This window comes from Felis catus, chromosome B4, assembly GCF_018350175.1.
Source record: "Felis catus isolate Fca126 chromosome B4, F.catus_Fca126_mat1.0, whole genome shotgun sequence".
Classification (NCBI taxonomy): domain Eukaryota; kingdom Metazoa; phylum Chordata; class Mammalia; order Carnivora; family Felidae; genus Felis; species Felis catus.
Window position 1 is genome coordinate 93,213,025 of NC_058374.1, and position 17,084 is coordinate 93,230,108.

At 42.2% G+C, this 17,084-nt stretch overlaps 1 protein-coding gene across 1 annotated transcript; it reads right to left on the bottom strand.

Annotated features, from left to right (window-relative positions):
* Positions 1 to 1,232: 1,232 nt before the first annotated feature.
* IL22 (interleukin 22) lies at positions 1,233 to 15,525 on the bottom strand. Its single transcript, XM_003989020.3, has 6 exons — positions 15,340 to 15,525; positions 14,843 to 14,908; positions 14,575 to 14,718; positions 13,605 to 13,670; positions 10,847 to 10,916; positions 1,233 to 1,330 (listed from the first exon to the last, which is right to left on the bottom strand). The coding sequence occupies exons 1-6, from the start codon at positions 15,523 to 15,525 to the stop codon at positions 1,233 to 1,235; spliced, it is 630 nt and encodes a 209-aa protein (XP_003989069.3).
* Between the last annotated feature and the right edge of the window lie 1,559 nt (positions 15,526 to 17,084).

Genomic DNA, 17,084 nt, shown 5'->3' on the forward strand with positions numbered 1-17,084 from the left:
GCAAGTGATGAAAATGTTTCAGAACTGGATGGAAGTGGGGTTTAGTACACTACGAATGTACTAAATGCCGATGGATTGTTCATGTTTAAGTAGTTAATTTTATATTATGTGAATCTCACCTCGGTAAAAAAAAAAAGGAAGGAAGGAAAGGAAAAGAAAGGAAAGGAAGGGGAGGGAAGGAGTGGAAAGAAAGAAGGAAAGGGGGTAAAAGGGAGAGAGATAGAAGTAAGGACAGCCCGGCCACTGGTGCAGCAGAAAAGAAGCTACCGCTGTGGCATAGCTCTGCTGAGCTTTATGGGAGGGCCTGGCCCTTCCCTTCTTGTTTAATCCAGAAGACAATTGTTTTTTATTTTTTGGTTTATTTTTTTTTTTATGCTTATTTATTTTTGAGAGAGACAGAGACAGAATGCAAGTGGGTTGGGGCAGAGAGAGAGGGAGACACAGAAGCAGAAGCAGGCTCCAGGCTCTGAGCTGTCAGCACAGAGCCCAACACGGGGCTTGAACTCACAAGCTGTGAGATCATGACCTGAGCCGAAGTCGGACGCTCAACTGACTGAGCCACCCAGGCACCCCAAGACAATTGTTTTTTTTAACTACGTTGCCTATGTGTACATTTTAGTAGCCCTTGAAAAACATTTTTAAGAAGAAACTCCTACCTCATCCACCTTTTCAAACATATTTAGATCTGTTTGGATGCTTTTTTAAGAGGTGAAATCATGACCTGGCTACTTGTTTTTCTGCTGCACCGAGAATCGGTGGAATTCAGACAGGCCTTGACTGTCATATGTGAGCACTTAATAGTCCACGGGCTGGTTGGGAGAAGAACCGTTTCATACCCGAAAATATAGAGAGAGCTTCTCATTACGCTGGAGGCTAGGTAGTTTTTTGTTTTTTTTTTTTTTTAATTTTTTTTTCAACGTTTTATTTATTTTTGGGACAGAGAGAGACAGAGCATGAACGGGGGAGGGGCAGAGAGAGAGGGAGACACAGAATCGGAAACAGGCTCCAGGCTCTGAGCCATCAGCCCAGAGCCTGACGCGGGGCTCGAACTCACGGACTGCGAGATCGTGACCTGGCTGAAGTCGGATGCTTAACCGACTGCGCCACCCAGGTGCCCCGAGGCTAGGTAGTTTCAGAGCGTCTGGCGCCGCTCCATTTTACAGAATCCAAGGAAGCTTAATCATATGCCCAGGTGACCCTTAGATCAACAAGGCGGAGGATTCCATCCGTGCTCACAAGACCCCAAAGCCCATGTGCTTCCCACCGCCCGTGCGGCCTCCCACCACACTGGAGAGCAGGACATAGGGACTATCTGAGGTTGTGAGGGACACTACAGAAAATAAGAGATGGCACGGTGACCTAAGGAAAAAGGAAAAAGAAGAAAAACACTTCGAGAACAGTAAAACAATTATTTATGGTATTTTACAGCCCTTACATATACGTTATAAAAGTATCTAACGTTATACTTCACAAAGTATTCCTTTACTCGGTCTCCCCAACGTTCTGTAAGAGGGAAAGAAGGACTTGTGTCTTTTTTGTGTTGTTTTTTTTTTGCAGTTTGCAGGTGGGAGAGCAGAGATGGAAAGAGGTTAAATGACTTCCTTGAAGGCACGGAGCCAGGAAGTGGCCAACCTAGGTTTGACCCGGGTCTTTGGAAAACAAACCCAATGGCATTTCCGCTGGACCATTTTGCCTCGGGGTTTATAAGTAAACATGACTTATGTATGACTCCAAGATCTTCTGATGGGAAATGTAAAAATAAACATACTATTAAAAAATGATCATACATCCCAAGAGTTCTTTTTGTATAGCCATTTTTTCATAGCTCTGTAGGCTTTGACACATTGGTATCAGACATATTGGCCATTCATTCTCTGGCAATGAAAGGCACATCATCCATAAGTCCTGCCGAAAATATGACACCCTAACCACGATTTCAAAAATTAAAAAAATCAGAAGCCGATTATACTAACCCACCACAAAGGAGAGCAGAAAACTGATCTCCACAGCTGTCCCCTTCGCTCAGACCAGCAGAAGAGAGAGAAAGGATACACGATGCACGAATCCAAGCATCCTCCAAAGTTTTGTCAGAGCACATATGACCACAAGACAGCCTTTGTACCTCATTTTCTAAGTGCATTAGAAATAAGGTTTGCAGTAATAACAGCAAGACTGGGGACAGAGTTTAGGAATCATGATTGTGGGAGTCACAGAAATAGATGTGCCTTTTCCATCAAAATGGATCAATCATCTGTCCTTCTCTTCAGCCCTGGGGACCTATGGCAATCAGCATAAACACCTAGTAGACAGCTACTCAGACTGAGCAATGCATTTGAACCTGAACTTACAGGCCACCAGCAACATGATTTCCCCCTTCAGGACTTGCTCTCACATTCAGAGTAAAAGCCAAAGTCCTTTCCATGGCCTGAGGGCCTGCCTGATTTTGCCTGTTCCCCTTCCATTTCTGGCTTCAGCTCCTCCCGCTGTCCCTTTGCCCTCCTGCTCTAGCCACAACACTTCCCTGATGCTCTTGGAACTCAAGAAGCACACATTCGTCTCGGGGCCAATGCGTTCCGCCTACAAACCTGCATGGCCAGCTCTCTCACATCTTTGAGGACTTTGTTCAAATACCACCTTCTCGGCAAGGCTTTCCCAGGATATCTGCTATGGGCTGAATGTTGTTCCCCCCAAATTCGTACGTTGAAACCTTAATCCCCACTCCCCTAGAGGGTGACCATATTTGGAGATAGGGTCTTCAAAGAGGTAATTAGTTAAAACGAAGTCCTCTGGGTAGGCCCTAATCCAATATGACTGGTGTCTCCATAAGAAGAGGGAGATCAGGACACAGACGTACACAGAGGAAAGGTGGCCATCTGCAGGCCAAGGAGGAGGCCTCGAGAAAAACTAGCCTTTCTGACACCTTGATGTCAGGCTTCCAGTCTCTAGAACTGTGAGAAAATACATTTTGGGGTTTTTTGGTTTGCTTTATTTTGTTTTGTTTTTAATGTTTATTTATTTTGAGAGAGAGAGAGAGAGCATGAGTGGGGTAAGGGCAGAGAGACAAGGAGACAGAGAATCCGAAGCAGGCTCCACACTGTCAAGTACAGAACCCGATGTGGGGCTCAAACTCATGAACTGTGACATCATGACCTGAGCCGAAATCAAGAGTTGGACGCTCAACCGACCAAGCCACCAGGCACCCCTAAATTTCTGTAATTTAAGCCAGTCAGCCTGTGGTGCTTTGTTACCACAGCCCCAGGAAATTAGAGTAATTAACCACACGCCCCCCCCTCCTCTATTTCATTTTTGTTTTATTTTTTTCAAAGCCCTTATCATTCTCTAACATATGACATATTTTATTCATGCATTTTGTTTACTACCTCCTTCACCAAAAATCTATGCTCTTATCAGAGCAGGGATTTTTGTCTTCTTGCTCACTGCTGTTACACCTGTTCTAAACAGTGACTGTCACAGAGTATGTGTTCAATAAATACTACGCCCCAACGTGATCACCACTGAGTGCCCTGGGAGGTGAGAAAAGACCAAAGGGCAGTCAGGGTTCGAAGGAAGAGGGAGGAAGAGATTTGGGTGCTGGCACAATAACTCTGCTTTGGGAGGGCCTTTCTAAATGTTTCTTCTTGACCCACTTCTGAGCTATGTTGGGCAGCCACAAGCAGCTCTTTATCTTCTAATGCTGTCTAGAAGATCTCTGCAGAGCCCACAGTGGGTATCCCCTCCCCTGCCTTCTGTATTGTTTCCTGTCTCGCCTCTGCATTTCAGGCCAAACCAGAAGTCTACAGAAGATATCAGACCAGCTGCCCGTCTGGGCTGGACAGGAACCTCTCATGCAGCTCTGTGATGAGTGATGCCAGCTACTCCTTGTTGTTCTGTATCTTTTCTTGTTGCTCCCTACACACCAGCTGTTCACTTGCCTGCAGTTAAACACATCTGTGCTTTTTATATTGCAGGCCTGGGTCTCTCTGAAGGCAGGAATCAGCTAATAAGAGGTCTCTATCCTTCCCACAAACTTGTTTTTGTGCTAGTGTCTTCCAGAGGTTCCGCCCTGAATCAATGCATTCATTCTTTCAAAACATGTCTTGAAAGAATTATACACACACACACACACACACGTACTATATATGACACATATATGCATGTATGACGTATATGTGTACATGTATATGCCATTCTGCTGCTCATAGCAGATCTTATATACGAGAGAGAGAGAGAGAGAGAGAGAGAAGTACCTTATATATATTGAGCACATGTTCTGTGCCAGGTAACATGTAGGCAGTGAACAGAATAAGCCAAAATCCATAACATCATGATGCCTAGATTCTCGTAAAGAATCTTGTTAATCCAGGTTTCCCAGAAAATAGAGCCTGAAGCAAAGCTTGAGTGCTGATCCTTTATTAGGAGCAGTGAAATGAAGGGAGAAAAATGAGGCCAACAAGGATGGCCAGCACCTTCATGGTGGTCACTAGTAAGCTGGCCAGTGTTTTATGAAGAGGGCCAGTCTGTTGGGTGTCTCCAACAGGCTGTATAGAAACACTATACCTGGGATCAGACCAAAGGAAGGGAAGAAGAAGATGAAAATTATATGCCAGCATCCTCCCTTGAAGATTTGCCTAATAGATAGTTAACTTCTCATGCCTCTGGCCCCTTCAGCACTTCAGGGGAAGCAGACACCACAATCTGCCCCACAGCACTTTTTCTGAGTTCAAAGTGACAGAAGGAGCCAGAAATGATCATTGCAGTAGCAGTTGAAAACAAGAGAGACCAAGAGAATCTGAGATGACCCATAAGATGTGTTTACAGAGATTTACTTTCCATTGTAAAAAAAAAAAAAATCATTGTTATCAAAAATAGCTAACAACAATGTAGATCATCCGTTGTGATAAATGTATCACTCTGTTGGGGATGTCAATATTGGGGAAGTTGATGCATGCCGGGGGGGGGATATATATGCTTATATTTGAAATCTCTATACCTTCCTCTCAATTTTGCTCTGAACCTAAACTCTAACAAAATAAAGTCTATTTTTTCAATGGGTAGCAAGATAAAACATTATTATAGTAACGATTACTGTTCATGGTTTTGCTATAACAACTTGTAGTTGATAGGGAAATTTAATTTTAAGTGTAATTTTTGTTGACTCTGGTTTATACTCAATGCTGAATTCATTTGCCATCCTGTCACTCAGAGCAGATCTTATTAGTTACCCATGAAACCATTCCCTTTTAATCTTGCTGGCAGAATTTTTTTGTGCCTAATACTGGAAAATGAACTACGAATGATCTAAGCCAAGGGTTGTCAAATTACAGCCCAAATCTGACTCACAGACTGTTTTTATAAACCCCAGGAGCTAAGAAATGGTTTTATGCTTTCAAAGAATAGAGGAGGAGGAGGCAGATGGAAGTGAAGAAAAAACATGCAACAGAGATAATATGTAGCCTCCAAAGCGTAAAATATTTACTATTTTGCCTTTACTTGTGCCTGAGCAGTTACTTGTTCGTCTTCCTCACGAGGCTGCCAGCACCCTGAGGACAGCATCCAAATTATATCTAACCTTCCATTTTCATAGTCCCTAGTCCAGGATCTTGCTACCCTATGATCTCAACAGTTGCTTACGGAACTAAATTGAATTGAAACGTCTAAGGGTGTTATTGAGTCAAACAGCAATGTAAGAATCATAAAGTTCCTGGGCAGTCACTGTGCCTAAAAATAGCATCTGCTGCAATGGCAAAGGGAAAATGTCATAGATGAAACAAGAGCTCAGCAGAGCATCTCACAGCATGCAGGTTTCAAAGAGAAACAGCACAGGCTAGTAAGGGCACAACAGATCGATTTCTTGATGGTATTGAGCTTATCCTGCACACGCATCGCGAAAGTAAGATATGGGATGCAGAGAATGAGCCAGACAGTTAAACCCCGTAGAAATAAGGAGAGACTGTGACTAAAATAGGCATGTAGGGTCACCCTGAATATCTTGGATCAAAAGAGGAGAGAGAAGGGGCTGCACACAGGACAGACAACCAAAACACAAGGTGGAGAGCCGTGGAAATTACTCAAGTGTAATAATTCTCCATTCCCCTAGCTGGCGTAGTAGCCCGATTTAAAGATACCCCTGTTTGTCTGGCATGAAAGCAGGGGAGAGGACAAAGACTCCAAAGGAACAAGAGCACTCCTGGCCCAGAGGGAAGGAGAGAGCTCTTTAGTTCCTGCATGTTGACGCAAGTGCCTCTCTTCCCCCATGGAGAAATCTGTTGGATAAATAAGATTTTTTTTTTTTAATTAAAGAAAGCGTTTTGATTTTAGAATTCAAAATACTATTGTTTCTGATTTTGCTTTGTTGCAGGGTCAAAATTTACAGACCACTCAGATATGCCAAAAACTGGCTTTCTTTATTGTCCATGGATGATACCTAAATTAACAGACTTCATCTTGCTGCTATGTGACTCGGGAGAGAATGGAAGAGAGAAAAGGAATATATAGATCAGAATCCCAGCAGAAAACATGTTGCATTCAAACTGGGTAATAGAGAAGAGTTTCATAAGGGATTAATTTTTCTAAGGTGTAGAAAGAGTTTAAGGAACTCCGTAAGAAGCAGTGCAATGCCCTAAAGCTAAAAATAGCTGGAAGCCTATTGGGAAACAGGGTTGAGAGCAATTTCCAAAACCAGGAAAGAAAGCAACATGGAAGAGAGCTATCTGCAAGGAACTACGGCATTTGGTAGAAGTATACAACCAACCTGCGTAGAAATCTGGCAGGAAGTCCCAGAAGAATAAGTATTCCGCCCTTCTTCAATCTCCAGCTAACTTCTCCCACTTGCCACATGCAATCGAAAGCCAGAGAACAAACACATATGTGAGGCATGTCGTATACGTCAGCCTCTGTGAGCACAGAGTAGAGAGTGCAAGAGAACAGAGGTGGATATGGATGACCAGATTGGCACAACCCATCTCTTTTGTCTTCAGCATCCACTCTTGGATTTGCTGAGGTGAAAAATGTAGGTCTCCAGAACAGGAAACCCTTAGAATCTCATCAACCACTGTGTAGTTACAGGACAATATCAATGTGGTTATATTCCCACTTGCAAACTAGAATAACTTCTACCGTATTCTTCATATAAGAGGTGGGGGAAAGGGAAAAGGGGAAAAAAGGACAAATGGAAAACTTATCTGCTATAGTTCTTATTTGTATAGCTGTTCACAGGACCTACGTTAATAATTGTGAATTCCTTCTTCTACCACTCATTCCATTTTTCCTTTACCCACTGCCTGCACCTCCCTTGGATGGGGTCCTTCACTTGGTAAAGTGACTTAAAACCTCATTGCTATGGAAATGAAGTTCTTGAGGATCCTGTCTTTTCCAGTTGATGTAGTTTTCCATTGACAAGACTATCGAGTGAATTGACAAGACAATCTAGTCCATACCTTTGGTCCAGTTACAGTCTATCCAGCAGTCATGGTGTAATGGCAGTATGATTTTGTCTTGCTGACAAGGATCCATCATCATCTCAGTTTTCTCCACCTATTATTTCAACAATAAGCATTCACTGGGGAGGAGCCAAGGTGGCGGAACAGCATGGAAGTTTTTTTGTGTCTTGCCTCCATGAAATACAGCCAGACCAACACTAAACCATCCTGTACACCTAGAAAACTGATTGGAGGATTAACACACGATCTGCACAACCTGAACCACAGAATTCAGCAGGTATGCGGCGTGGCGTGGAGAGGTGAACTTGGGGAGCGAGAAGCCACGGGAAGGGAGGTGCTTTTGCAGGCAAAGAGAGGACGGAGATGGGGGGGGAGGGGTGGGAGGAGAGGAGAGAATATGGGAAAATCACCCCTCCCCAAAAGCGGCTGGAGAGAAAGTGGAAAATTGGAATCAACAATAAGCATTCACTGAGAGTACTTTTTATTTTTTTTATTTTTATTTATTTTTTTTTTCAACGTTTATTTATTTTTGGGACAGAGAGAGACAGAGCATGAACGGGGGAGGGGCAGAGAGAGAGGGAGACACAGAATCGGAAACAGGCTCCAGGCTCCGAGCCATCAGCCCAGAGCCCGACGCGGGGCTCGAACTCACGGACCGCGAGATCGTGACCTGGCTGAAGTCGGACGCTTAACCGACTGCGCCACCCAGGCGCCCCTGAGAGTACTTTTTAAAGAGAAAGATAAAGTTGCCTCAGAGACAAGAGGCCCTCGGCTTTCAATCCTTGGTATCACTGCTTCTCATCTGATATGTGTCTTCGCTCAAATCTTAAAATCCTGACCTCTTTTCGGAACAAAATCACCTGTCTGTCTTTACTTTCATTCCTATCTGGAGAACTACATACTAGTGAATAATATAGTGTAAATAAAAAACCAGAAAAAGAACTAACAGATCACTTTTCCTCTTAATGTATATGACCTACACAGAGCCCTTATTTCCTAAGCAATCCAAACTAAGTGTCACAGAGAAGGTCACACACCAGTTTCCCTGGCTCTACTCTCATCCACTCCAGTGCAATCATTACCTCTTCCCTAAACTGTTGTGCTGGCATTGTTTCTAGTCTTACCCCTGTTAAACTTAGTCTCCATCCAATACCAGAGTGATCTTTATGAGTCATATCAAGTTTTTCCCACGCTTGAAACTCTCTAGTGGCTTCTCATCAGTCCTGAATGCTGGTTAGTGTCTCTGGGGGCTTGCGTCTCATACAACCTCACAGATGAATCTCCCCAACACCCAGGTGTTGCCATCTGCTATTGGGGGAGGAAACACCCATGGCCTCTGCCAACGCCAAGAATAAGAGCAGTGCTCATAGTGCCAGCCAAATGCAAAAGAATTGCTACAGCAAGTACCAAGGATTATGTCAAGACTCCCTGTGGGAAATTTGGACTATCTCATGCAGCTGCAAAGTTTGCCAGAACCGCCCTTGAGAACTGAAGAAGATCCTGGTACCTTCTGCTTTATGTTCATCAGCATTCAGAATTTTTTAAATCTCTTTATTTTAGACTCCTTGCCCTAGATGGAAGCATTCATGAATCCAATTCTAAGGGTATTCTTCCATTTATGTTTTAATTCCTAGAAGATTGGTCAAAAATAAGTAAAATCACGGGGTCCTCGGTGGCTGAGTCGGTTAAGTGTCCAACTTTGGCTCAGGTCATGATCTCATGGCTCGTGAGTTTGAGCTCCACATCGGGCTCTCTGTATCATCACAAAGCCTACTTCAGATCCTCTGTCCCCCTCTCTCTGCCCTTCCCCCCATTCATTCTCTCTCTCTCTCTCTCTCTCTCTCTGTCTCTCTCTCTCTGTCTCTCTCTCAAAAAGAATACGTAAAATCCCAAATTTTGCTCAAATTATTACCCTGAGATTCATTTGGAAGGAGAGAGGAAAAAGTCCAAAACTCCAGCTTATCCCAGAAATAACGATAATTGTATTAAAAAGCTTAGCTGGGGTACCTCTTAGTATTTGCAGCCCACACCCAAAAATATTAACTTCAATTAACCTGTGAGTGAACTTACAATTTACATATGTGCTCACCAGTCACCACCAGGTTTAACCTAACCCTGCAAGAATTTGGCAAATGATTGGTGAGTGACCTATACAATAAACCTGGGATTCTTGACTTTTCAGAGGAGGAAATACTGTAAACAGTCAACCACTGACACACTGACCTCTCCTGACCACTGACTTTCACCTTCTGTGGAAAGAACTGTATATTCCTCAACGCTGGTGTCATTTGTCCATTCTTCTAGATAGAGCTCATCCAACTAGCTCTACTTCTTTTCTCTTTTTTGAACCATTGCACAAATTTGGGAGAGTCCCCAAACTCAGTCCATTTCCCCTTTACTTTGTTTCCTGACTTACAGGAAAACTGGAGAATGCCTTCCTTAACAGATTCAATCTAGTTCCACCATAGCACCGGGGGCTACGTGTATTTCTCTGCGAGCAACATCACCCCATTCTTTTATCCACAAACTGGTAATGATGCCAATGGATCCTTTTCTGTGTCTTACTGTTTTCCTTTCAGAATTACATGCTGAATCAACATAATAAATCTACATAGGCAATATAAAAGAAAGCCCAGAAATCCCATAGACCTAGCTCAATACAGGTCAACTAAAGTTACCCAATGTTTTTTTAACATGTCTCTGATTCAATTTTCTCATCCTTAAAATAGAGATAATACTAACAGCTACCTAACTGGCTTAGATTCAAGAAAAAGTATATGAGGTTCTTGGCCCATTTAGCAAATGAGAATGTTTACATGATGATGATGATATTAAAGGGAAACAAATCACAAAGCCACAAGATTTAGGATATCAAAGTGTTTATTGAGGTCAAATAAACATAGCTCCATAATTATTGTCATAAATATTAGCTTTTTACTTAAGTAGCAATATCATGTAATATTTCTATAAATAAATCTATATTATTAAAATGACATAAATAAAATGTGTACTTACAACAATAAATAAATTCATAAATATAAATATTGATTCTGGAAATGAAGTTATTTAGGGATTTTTTTTCCCTAAAGGAATGGGAAGTAATATTTTTTATGGGAGTAGACAATTGTTTTAAAAAAAATAAATTTCTGGGTATAAAACACCAACCACAATAAAATTTTATCAATAATTCTCATTAAGCATGGAAGGTCTACCTTCTGATCCTGTGGACACCGGTGACATTGTTCTCTTTTTTAAGCTAAGCAGCGGTTTACTTAGAATCCACCCATGATTAAAAAGTTTGGCTTCCCATTTTCCTTTTGGTAAAAGAAACCTTTAAGGGATCTTGTTATTTCGAAGGGGCAAGAAGGGTTAGTCATCCATTTTCCAGCTTTGCTCTGTTCAATTACAGGCATTTCTCAGGGCCATAAACAGCAAATCCAGTTCTCCAATTACTTTGATCTCTCCATTCTCTCCAAGCTGTAAAAATAAGAACACATGAGTATTTGAGCATTCATACCATACTTTTTAAAGAGGAACAAATTAGAAAAAGATGGTTGGGTTGCTGGAGACAAAAACCAAGTTTTTGCCTTTTGTAAAAGACTAATAACAATACCCTTTTAGCAGAATATAACATGATTTGCCATAGAGCTTAAAATTATGGTTAACTGAACTCTAAAGGCACCAACGGGCATCAAATCTCGGTTGTATCTACACTAATGAAGCTGTTTAAAGCCACTTCCAAACCAGAGCAAGCGGATGGGAGCTGTGCAGACATCTGCAGGACCGAATGCCCCCACTATGCTCTGCCCTCCCTCATAGCCTCACTACAGTCTATGACCACCTAATTATAACAGCTCAGCTCACACACTTTTGTACCAAAACTATACATTTACCAATACTCGTGAGCTTCTTCTGTTCTCACCTCCTTAACAAAGGGGGAAAACAACAACAGGTTTTCACTTTTGTAGGGAAAATACCAAATAAGTCCCATCCAGTTGCTTTAATTAGTAGAAAGTCAGATACACATTATAACACCACTTCTCTCCTCCTCCTTCCGGGTAGGCTGTAAATGAGGCTTTCAAACTCCATAAGAGAGAGAACTCAGATTCAAGTTCAAAGCATTCTCCTCTGAAATTCATCTAATCTATTAAATGTGCTCTAGAGTATTTCAAGGAAAACCGTAAGCCATCATTGTTCTCTCTGCTTTGTTCTCCTTTCTCTTCCTCTTGTCTTCCATCATTCCACCTTTCCATACTCCCTTTGACATAATGCCAAGCGATATTTCTTATATCTCAAAGACTGCCAAGACTATAAGGAATGTTTGAAGTTAGCTTGCCCTACTGTCTATCATCCGTTCTACCACAGCCTGCCCTCTGCTTGTACCTGCAGTGGCAGGGACATAACACCTCCAAGACCGCCCTCCCATTTCAGCCAGTGTTGAACAGTGATCTCTGGCGTTGAGCTTCCTCTGGGTAACGTTCCTCTCTTGCCTATGCTCTCTGGAGCTACAGGGTTAAAACAAAAATACCATAGCCGCTCTTCTAGGTGGCACCCCATTGCAAGAGTTGATTCTCCCAAAATGGATTAAAATTTGTTTTAAAAAATGCATTTAAAAAATGCTTTAGGGCGCCTGGGTGGCGCAGTCAGTTAAGCGTCCGACTTCAGCCAGGTCACGATCTTGCGGTCCGTGAGTTCGAGCCCCGAGTCAGGCTCTGGGCTGATGGCTCAGAGCCTGGAGCCTGTTTCCGATTCTGTGTCTCCCTCTCTCTCTGCCCCTCCCCCGTTCATGCTCTGTCTCTCTCTGTCCCAAAAATAAATAAACGTTGAAAAAAAATGCTTTAAAATTTGTTTCCCCACATGGATCACCGTCAGATGTTTCTCTCCCACCCTGCATGTTTCTAAAGCCAACAAAGTAAACTGATGTCAGGAATTTTTCGGACCAGAAGTGCAAAGCACTTCTTTGCAATGGCATGCTAATATCCAGCCCTCCACATCGAGGTAATCGATATATGACAAGAGAATTGATCTTCACAATGAAAGGCTACAAAGCCTTCCACTAGCCAAGGAAGAAACAGACACGTTCGTGAAATCATGATCAGGAAGAAATCCTTTTTTCAAGAAACATCAAGGTGGGAAGGAAAAGAAAATTTAGGTTACACCTGTTAGTGAAAATTCCATCGGCTAGAGCTTTCGTGCTTCTGAGGTATAACTGTGCCTGTCTGCAAAAGCATCACTTTCGCTGCTAGTAATCATTCCACTGGTTTTTGGATGAGTCACAACTGCTAGTCTCAGCTTTCTACTATTGTTCTTTTCCCCAAATAGGCCACGTGACAGTATCATTCACTGTTCGAATATACAGTAGCCTACGTAAGATAAATGCTCACTGGGAATTTGTTGAGGGAAGGAGGAGACCAGAAAGGAAGGGGAAAAGAGAGAGGAAGAAAAGATTATTCCCAGTTCAGACTTTCATTCACTATATGAAAGCCATTACTAACATTTCATTCTGTTTGAAACTGTATAAAAGAAATTAGGGGTGGCTCACTCTTGCTTTTAAATTAAAATCTACAGCTGTTGGGTATTGTACAATGATGATTAAATATAAGCATGAATCATTCCAGAGATTCATCCCCTACATAAGCCCAGCTCTTTTATTATGATTGTTCTGGGCTTCTCTCTCCAAGTTTTAAACCATCAAATCAATGACTTCAAAAATCACCTCAAATAAATTTTCCCCCAGGTGCTTTTCTGTTTTTTGAACAGGTGCCTGTTCAGATTACACGCTAATAGGAATCTCAAATTTCCTGAAGAATTAATAAAACTAAAACCAACACAAATTGCTGCTGGAAATAGTGTTGCATAGAGTATTCAGGAGATCTGCCTCGTAGCCCTGGCTTTGCTACTGGCCATGCCCAGAACATGGGGTGATGAGCTTAGAAGACCTAATTTCCCAGCCGGTTCTCGGATTCTAGGATTTGCAAAATTGGGAAGTTTATTTATAAATATACAGACACATCTATGTATATGCACCTAAATGATCAACCCAATGGTAAGCGAATCAAGTAAAAAATTATCCATAGGGGGAAAAAAGAAAGAAAGGGAAGAAAAAGAAAGTGACACTGTGTCTCTCCTCTTTAATAATTTAGCATTAATAGTTATTAGTAGTACCTTTTTCACTGTGTCCTTCAGGTTTTGCACATTTCTCTGGATATGCTGGTCATCACTGTCAATATGCTACAAAATGAAAACCAAAACACTTATTTTAGCTTTATGAACTTGAGTGTCCCTAACCGAGGTGCGTTACAATGCACCTGGAATTAAAGTTCTTAGCAATTTTGCCCACAATGACCCAGATTTCACCAGTGACCTAGATTTGCACAGCTCTTGAATTCCCTTGGACACCCAAATCCAGTCATTTCCCTTACATGGAACCTCTCTTCACCTTTGGGAAATCCTACTGAGGTTTAAGTGTGTGGAAAGAGTGGAGTGGTTTATGCAAATTCTGTGAAGAATAAAACCCTAACTCTCCCTCACGCAAAATGCACGCTCAGAACAAGAAACGGACATAAAGTATGTCTTGGGTGAACCGTAGGCCCTCCTTAATAAATACTGAGTCCCGTCGCTCCACCCAGTCCACCCCAATCTTTTTTCAAAATTGTAAATATTCAGAGCCATCAAGGTCATACACCTCTGACTCGGTCGCTTCTTGCAGCATCCAAAGGGCAACCATGTTTGCCCACCCAGCACCGAATGTTAAATCTTTCCATTACCCTTTCTCTTTCCCATCCCTTCCATCTCTACTCAGAGGAACCATTTCCACATCTAGGCATTTTTTCCTACAGCTCCCAACACCTTTCTCTTCTCACATAACTTAAGTTGCTTTTTCCCAGGAACAGAGGAGCCTTCTGTGCTCTTGTCTTTCAGATACCCTTCATCACCATAAATTCAAAATGTGACTCAATTAAAGCAAAAGCAAAACACTCTGACTCCAAATCACTCCTGTAATGGTGTTGCTGAGGCACCTCTTGCTGCCAGCCTCGGTAGGGGCAGTGAGGGTTGGCGTGGAAGGGCTCTAAAGGGAAGAAGGGGGGGAAGGCGGGCTAGGAGTGGGTGGAGTTAGGGTAGGAGAAGAACTCACACATTGGCTTAGTTTGTTGCTGAGCCTGGCCAGGAAGGGCACCACCTCCTGCATGTAGGGCTGGAACCTATCAGATTGGGGGAGCAGCACTTCTTCAAGGGTGAAGTTCAGCACCTGCTTCATCAGATAGCAGCGCTCTCCCATCTGCAGGCAAAAGTGGAACAGCAGGGGTCATGGTAGGGGGCATCCAGAAGATCCAAACCATCATCACCACCACCCAAATAACCATGGATGACACATTGCCTTGCTCATCATGACTATGACTTACATTGACTTCGTAGAACAGTTTCTCCCCAATGAGACGAACATCTGTGTTGTTATCTGCCAAACTAGCCTGGAAGAGAAGAAAAGACAAAGTGCCTGGACGTCAGGGAGATAGGAGAAAAGTCTGTGAGTAGAGATGCATTCTATCCACGTTCCCCAGAGCAGCCCCAGGAAGACTAAAGAAAGAATTCAGATGTGTGCATGCGTTTAAAATAATGCACAGAGGAGTAAAGGGAAAAACAAAAGTCAGGTGGGCTAATAAATGGATTTTTTGGAGTAAAGCTCAACCTACATATCCTCAAGGCCAAAGTGGAAGGTCTTCTGGTAAAGCCCAATCTCCAAAAATTCTCTAAAGAGACATAGAAAATAATCTCTGGTCTACCAGTGAGGATAGATGATGGGTTCCTAAAGATTTTAGTAGTGTCCTGGAGAAAATTTTTGGAACTCTCAGGTTCCGAGTAGATAGATGTGAAAGAGAGAGAGAGAGTTTGAGATGAGTACCTCCTTAGCCAACATGAAGGTGCGGTTGGTGATATAGGGCTGCTGGAAGTTGGACCCGTCAAGCCTGCAGTGTGAACTGATGGGCACAGCCAATCCTCCCTGCGTCCACAGGGCAATGAGAAGGAGGCAGCTAGCGGCCAGAGGTCCCATAAGGGAAGAGCTCCCAGGTTTCTGCAGGGCGGCCATCGCAGACACCTCTAACTTAAACAAATGGCGACTAGAAAAGGAAAACCTGGTATGGAGAGAACACGAAGCAAGATTACGAGGGAAAACAATGAGGTATCAAGAAGTTATCATATCAAACCAAGCTTGCTGAAACACTTACCTGTTTCAACGATTCTGCTTGTGATGGAAAGGGAAAAGCTGCTGCTTTTATAGCCCCCAGAACACGTTTTTTTTGTGAAAAAGATGACATCAGCAATTATCTAATTTCCAGTACTGTCTTCTGAGAACTACCTAACCACCAGAAGAGCCCACAAAACGCTACCTCCTATTTTTCCCACCCCGAAATGTGAGTGTTTCCCTAAAACGTCACTATTAGGGCCCAGAAGGTGTTTTTACAGATAAATCCCAGAAATTTTCTAAACCCCACTTATTTTTCAAAGAAAACAATTGCTTTGTCTTCGCAGATTCCGGATTCAGCATACTAGTTTTTGATCTTCCGTAGTAGCTGAGTAAACATTTTGGTTGTGGACTCATTTTCCTACCAGCTTCATAGATTCTTATCTCATTACAGGTGATAAGAAATAAAGGACCCATGTCCTATATCCTCTGCTTTAAAATAAAGAATAATGATAGCTTGGAGATAATCCCATTTTAAAAATTAATTTTATCTCTTTTTTTCAATATGCTGAATCCTGAGGAAGACTTAAAATTTTAAAATAATAGTGTTGGCTAATCTAAGCACTGTTTTCCTCCCATTCTGTGACTTTTAAATATTAACAATTATGGTGGCTGCAAATATATCGTAAAATTTTTTATTGAGGGGGGGCCGCCTGGCTGGCTCAGTCAGTGGAGCATGTGACTCTTGATCTTGAGGTCATGAGTTCAAGCCCCATGGTGGATGTAGAGATTACTTAAAACAATTTTTTATTGAATTATAATCAGTATCAGTTTAAATTTGGAGACCTTAATGCTAAACAATCTAATTGCCATTTTTCTTAACATGCAAATATTTTAAGAATACAGTGGCTATAGTAGTTTATCTTAAAATTTTACCTGTTCTCATTCTAAACAACACACAAGTCTCAAAATAATATTTCCGAAAATATTTATTTTTTAATGTATTTATTTTTGAGAGTGAAAGCATTAGAGGGGGAGGGCAGAGAGAGAGGGAGACACAGAATCTGAAGCAGGCTTCAACCTCTGAGCCACCAGCACAGAGCCCGAAGTGGGGCTCAAACCCACAAACCATGAGATCATGACCTGAGCCGAAGTAGGATGCTCACCCATTGAGCCACCCAGGCGCCCCTCCAAAAATCTTAAAACAGTTTTTATTATGTGTATGGATGTCTAAGGAAGAGAACCTGGCAATATAGTGGTTATATGTTGACTTTGAATTATTAAAAATACATTGAATTCTTTTTTTAAGTTTATTTAAGTTTTTTAAGTGTATTTAATTATTTTGAGAGAGAGAGCAGAAGCAGAGGAGGAGCAAAGAGAAGAGAGACAGAATCCCAAAGAGGCTCCGCACCTACAGCGCGGAGCCCAACTTGGGGCTCAAACTCACAGTGAGATCGTCACCT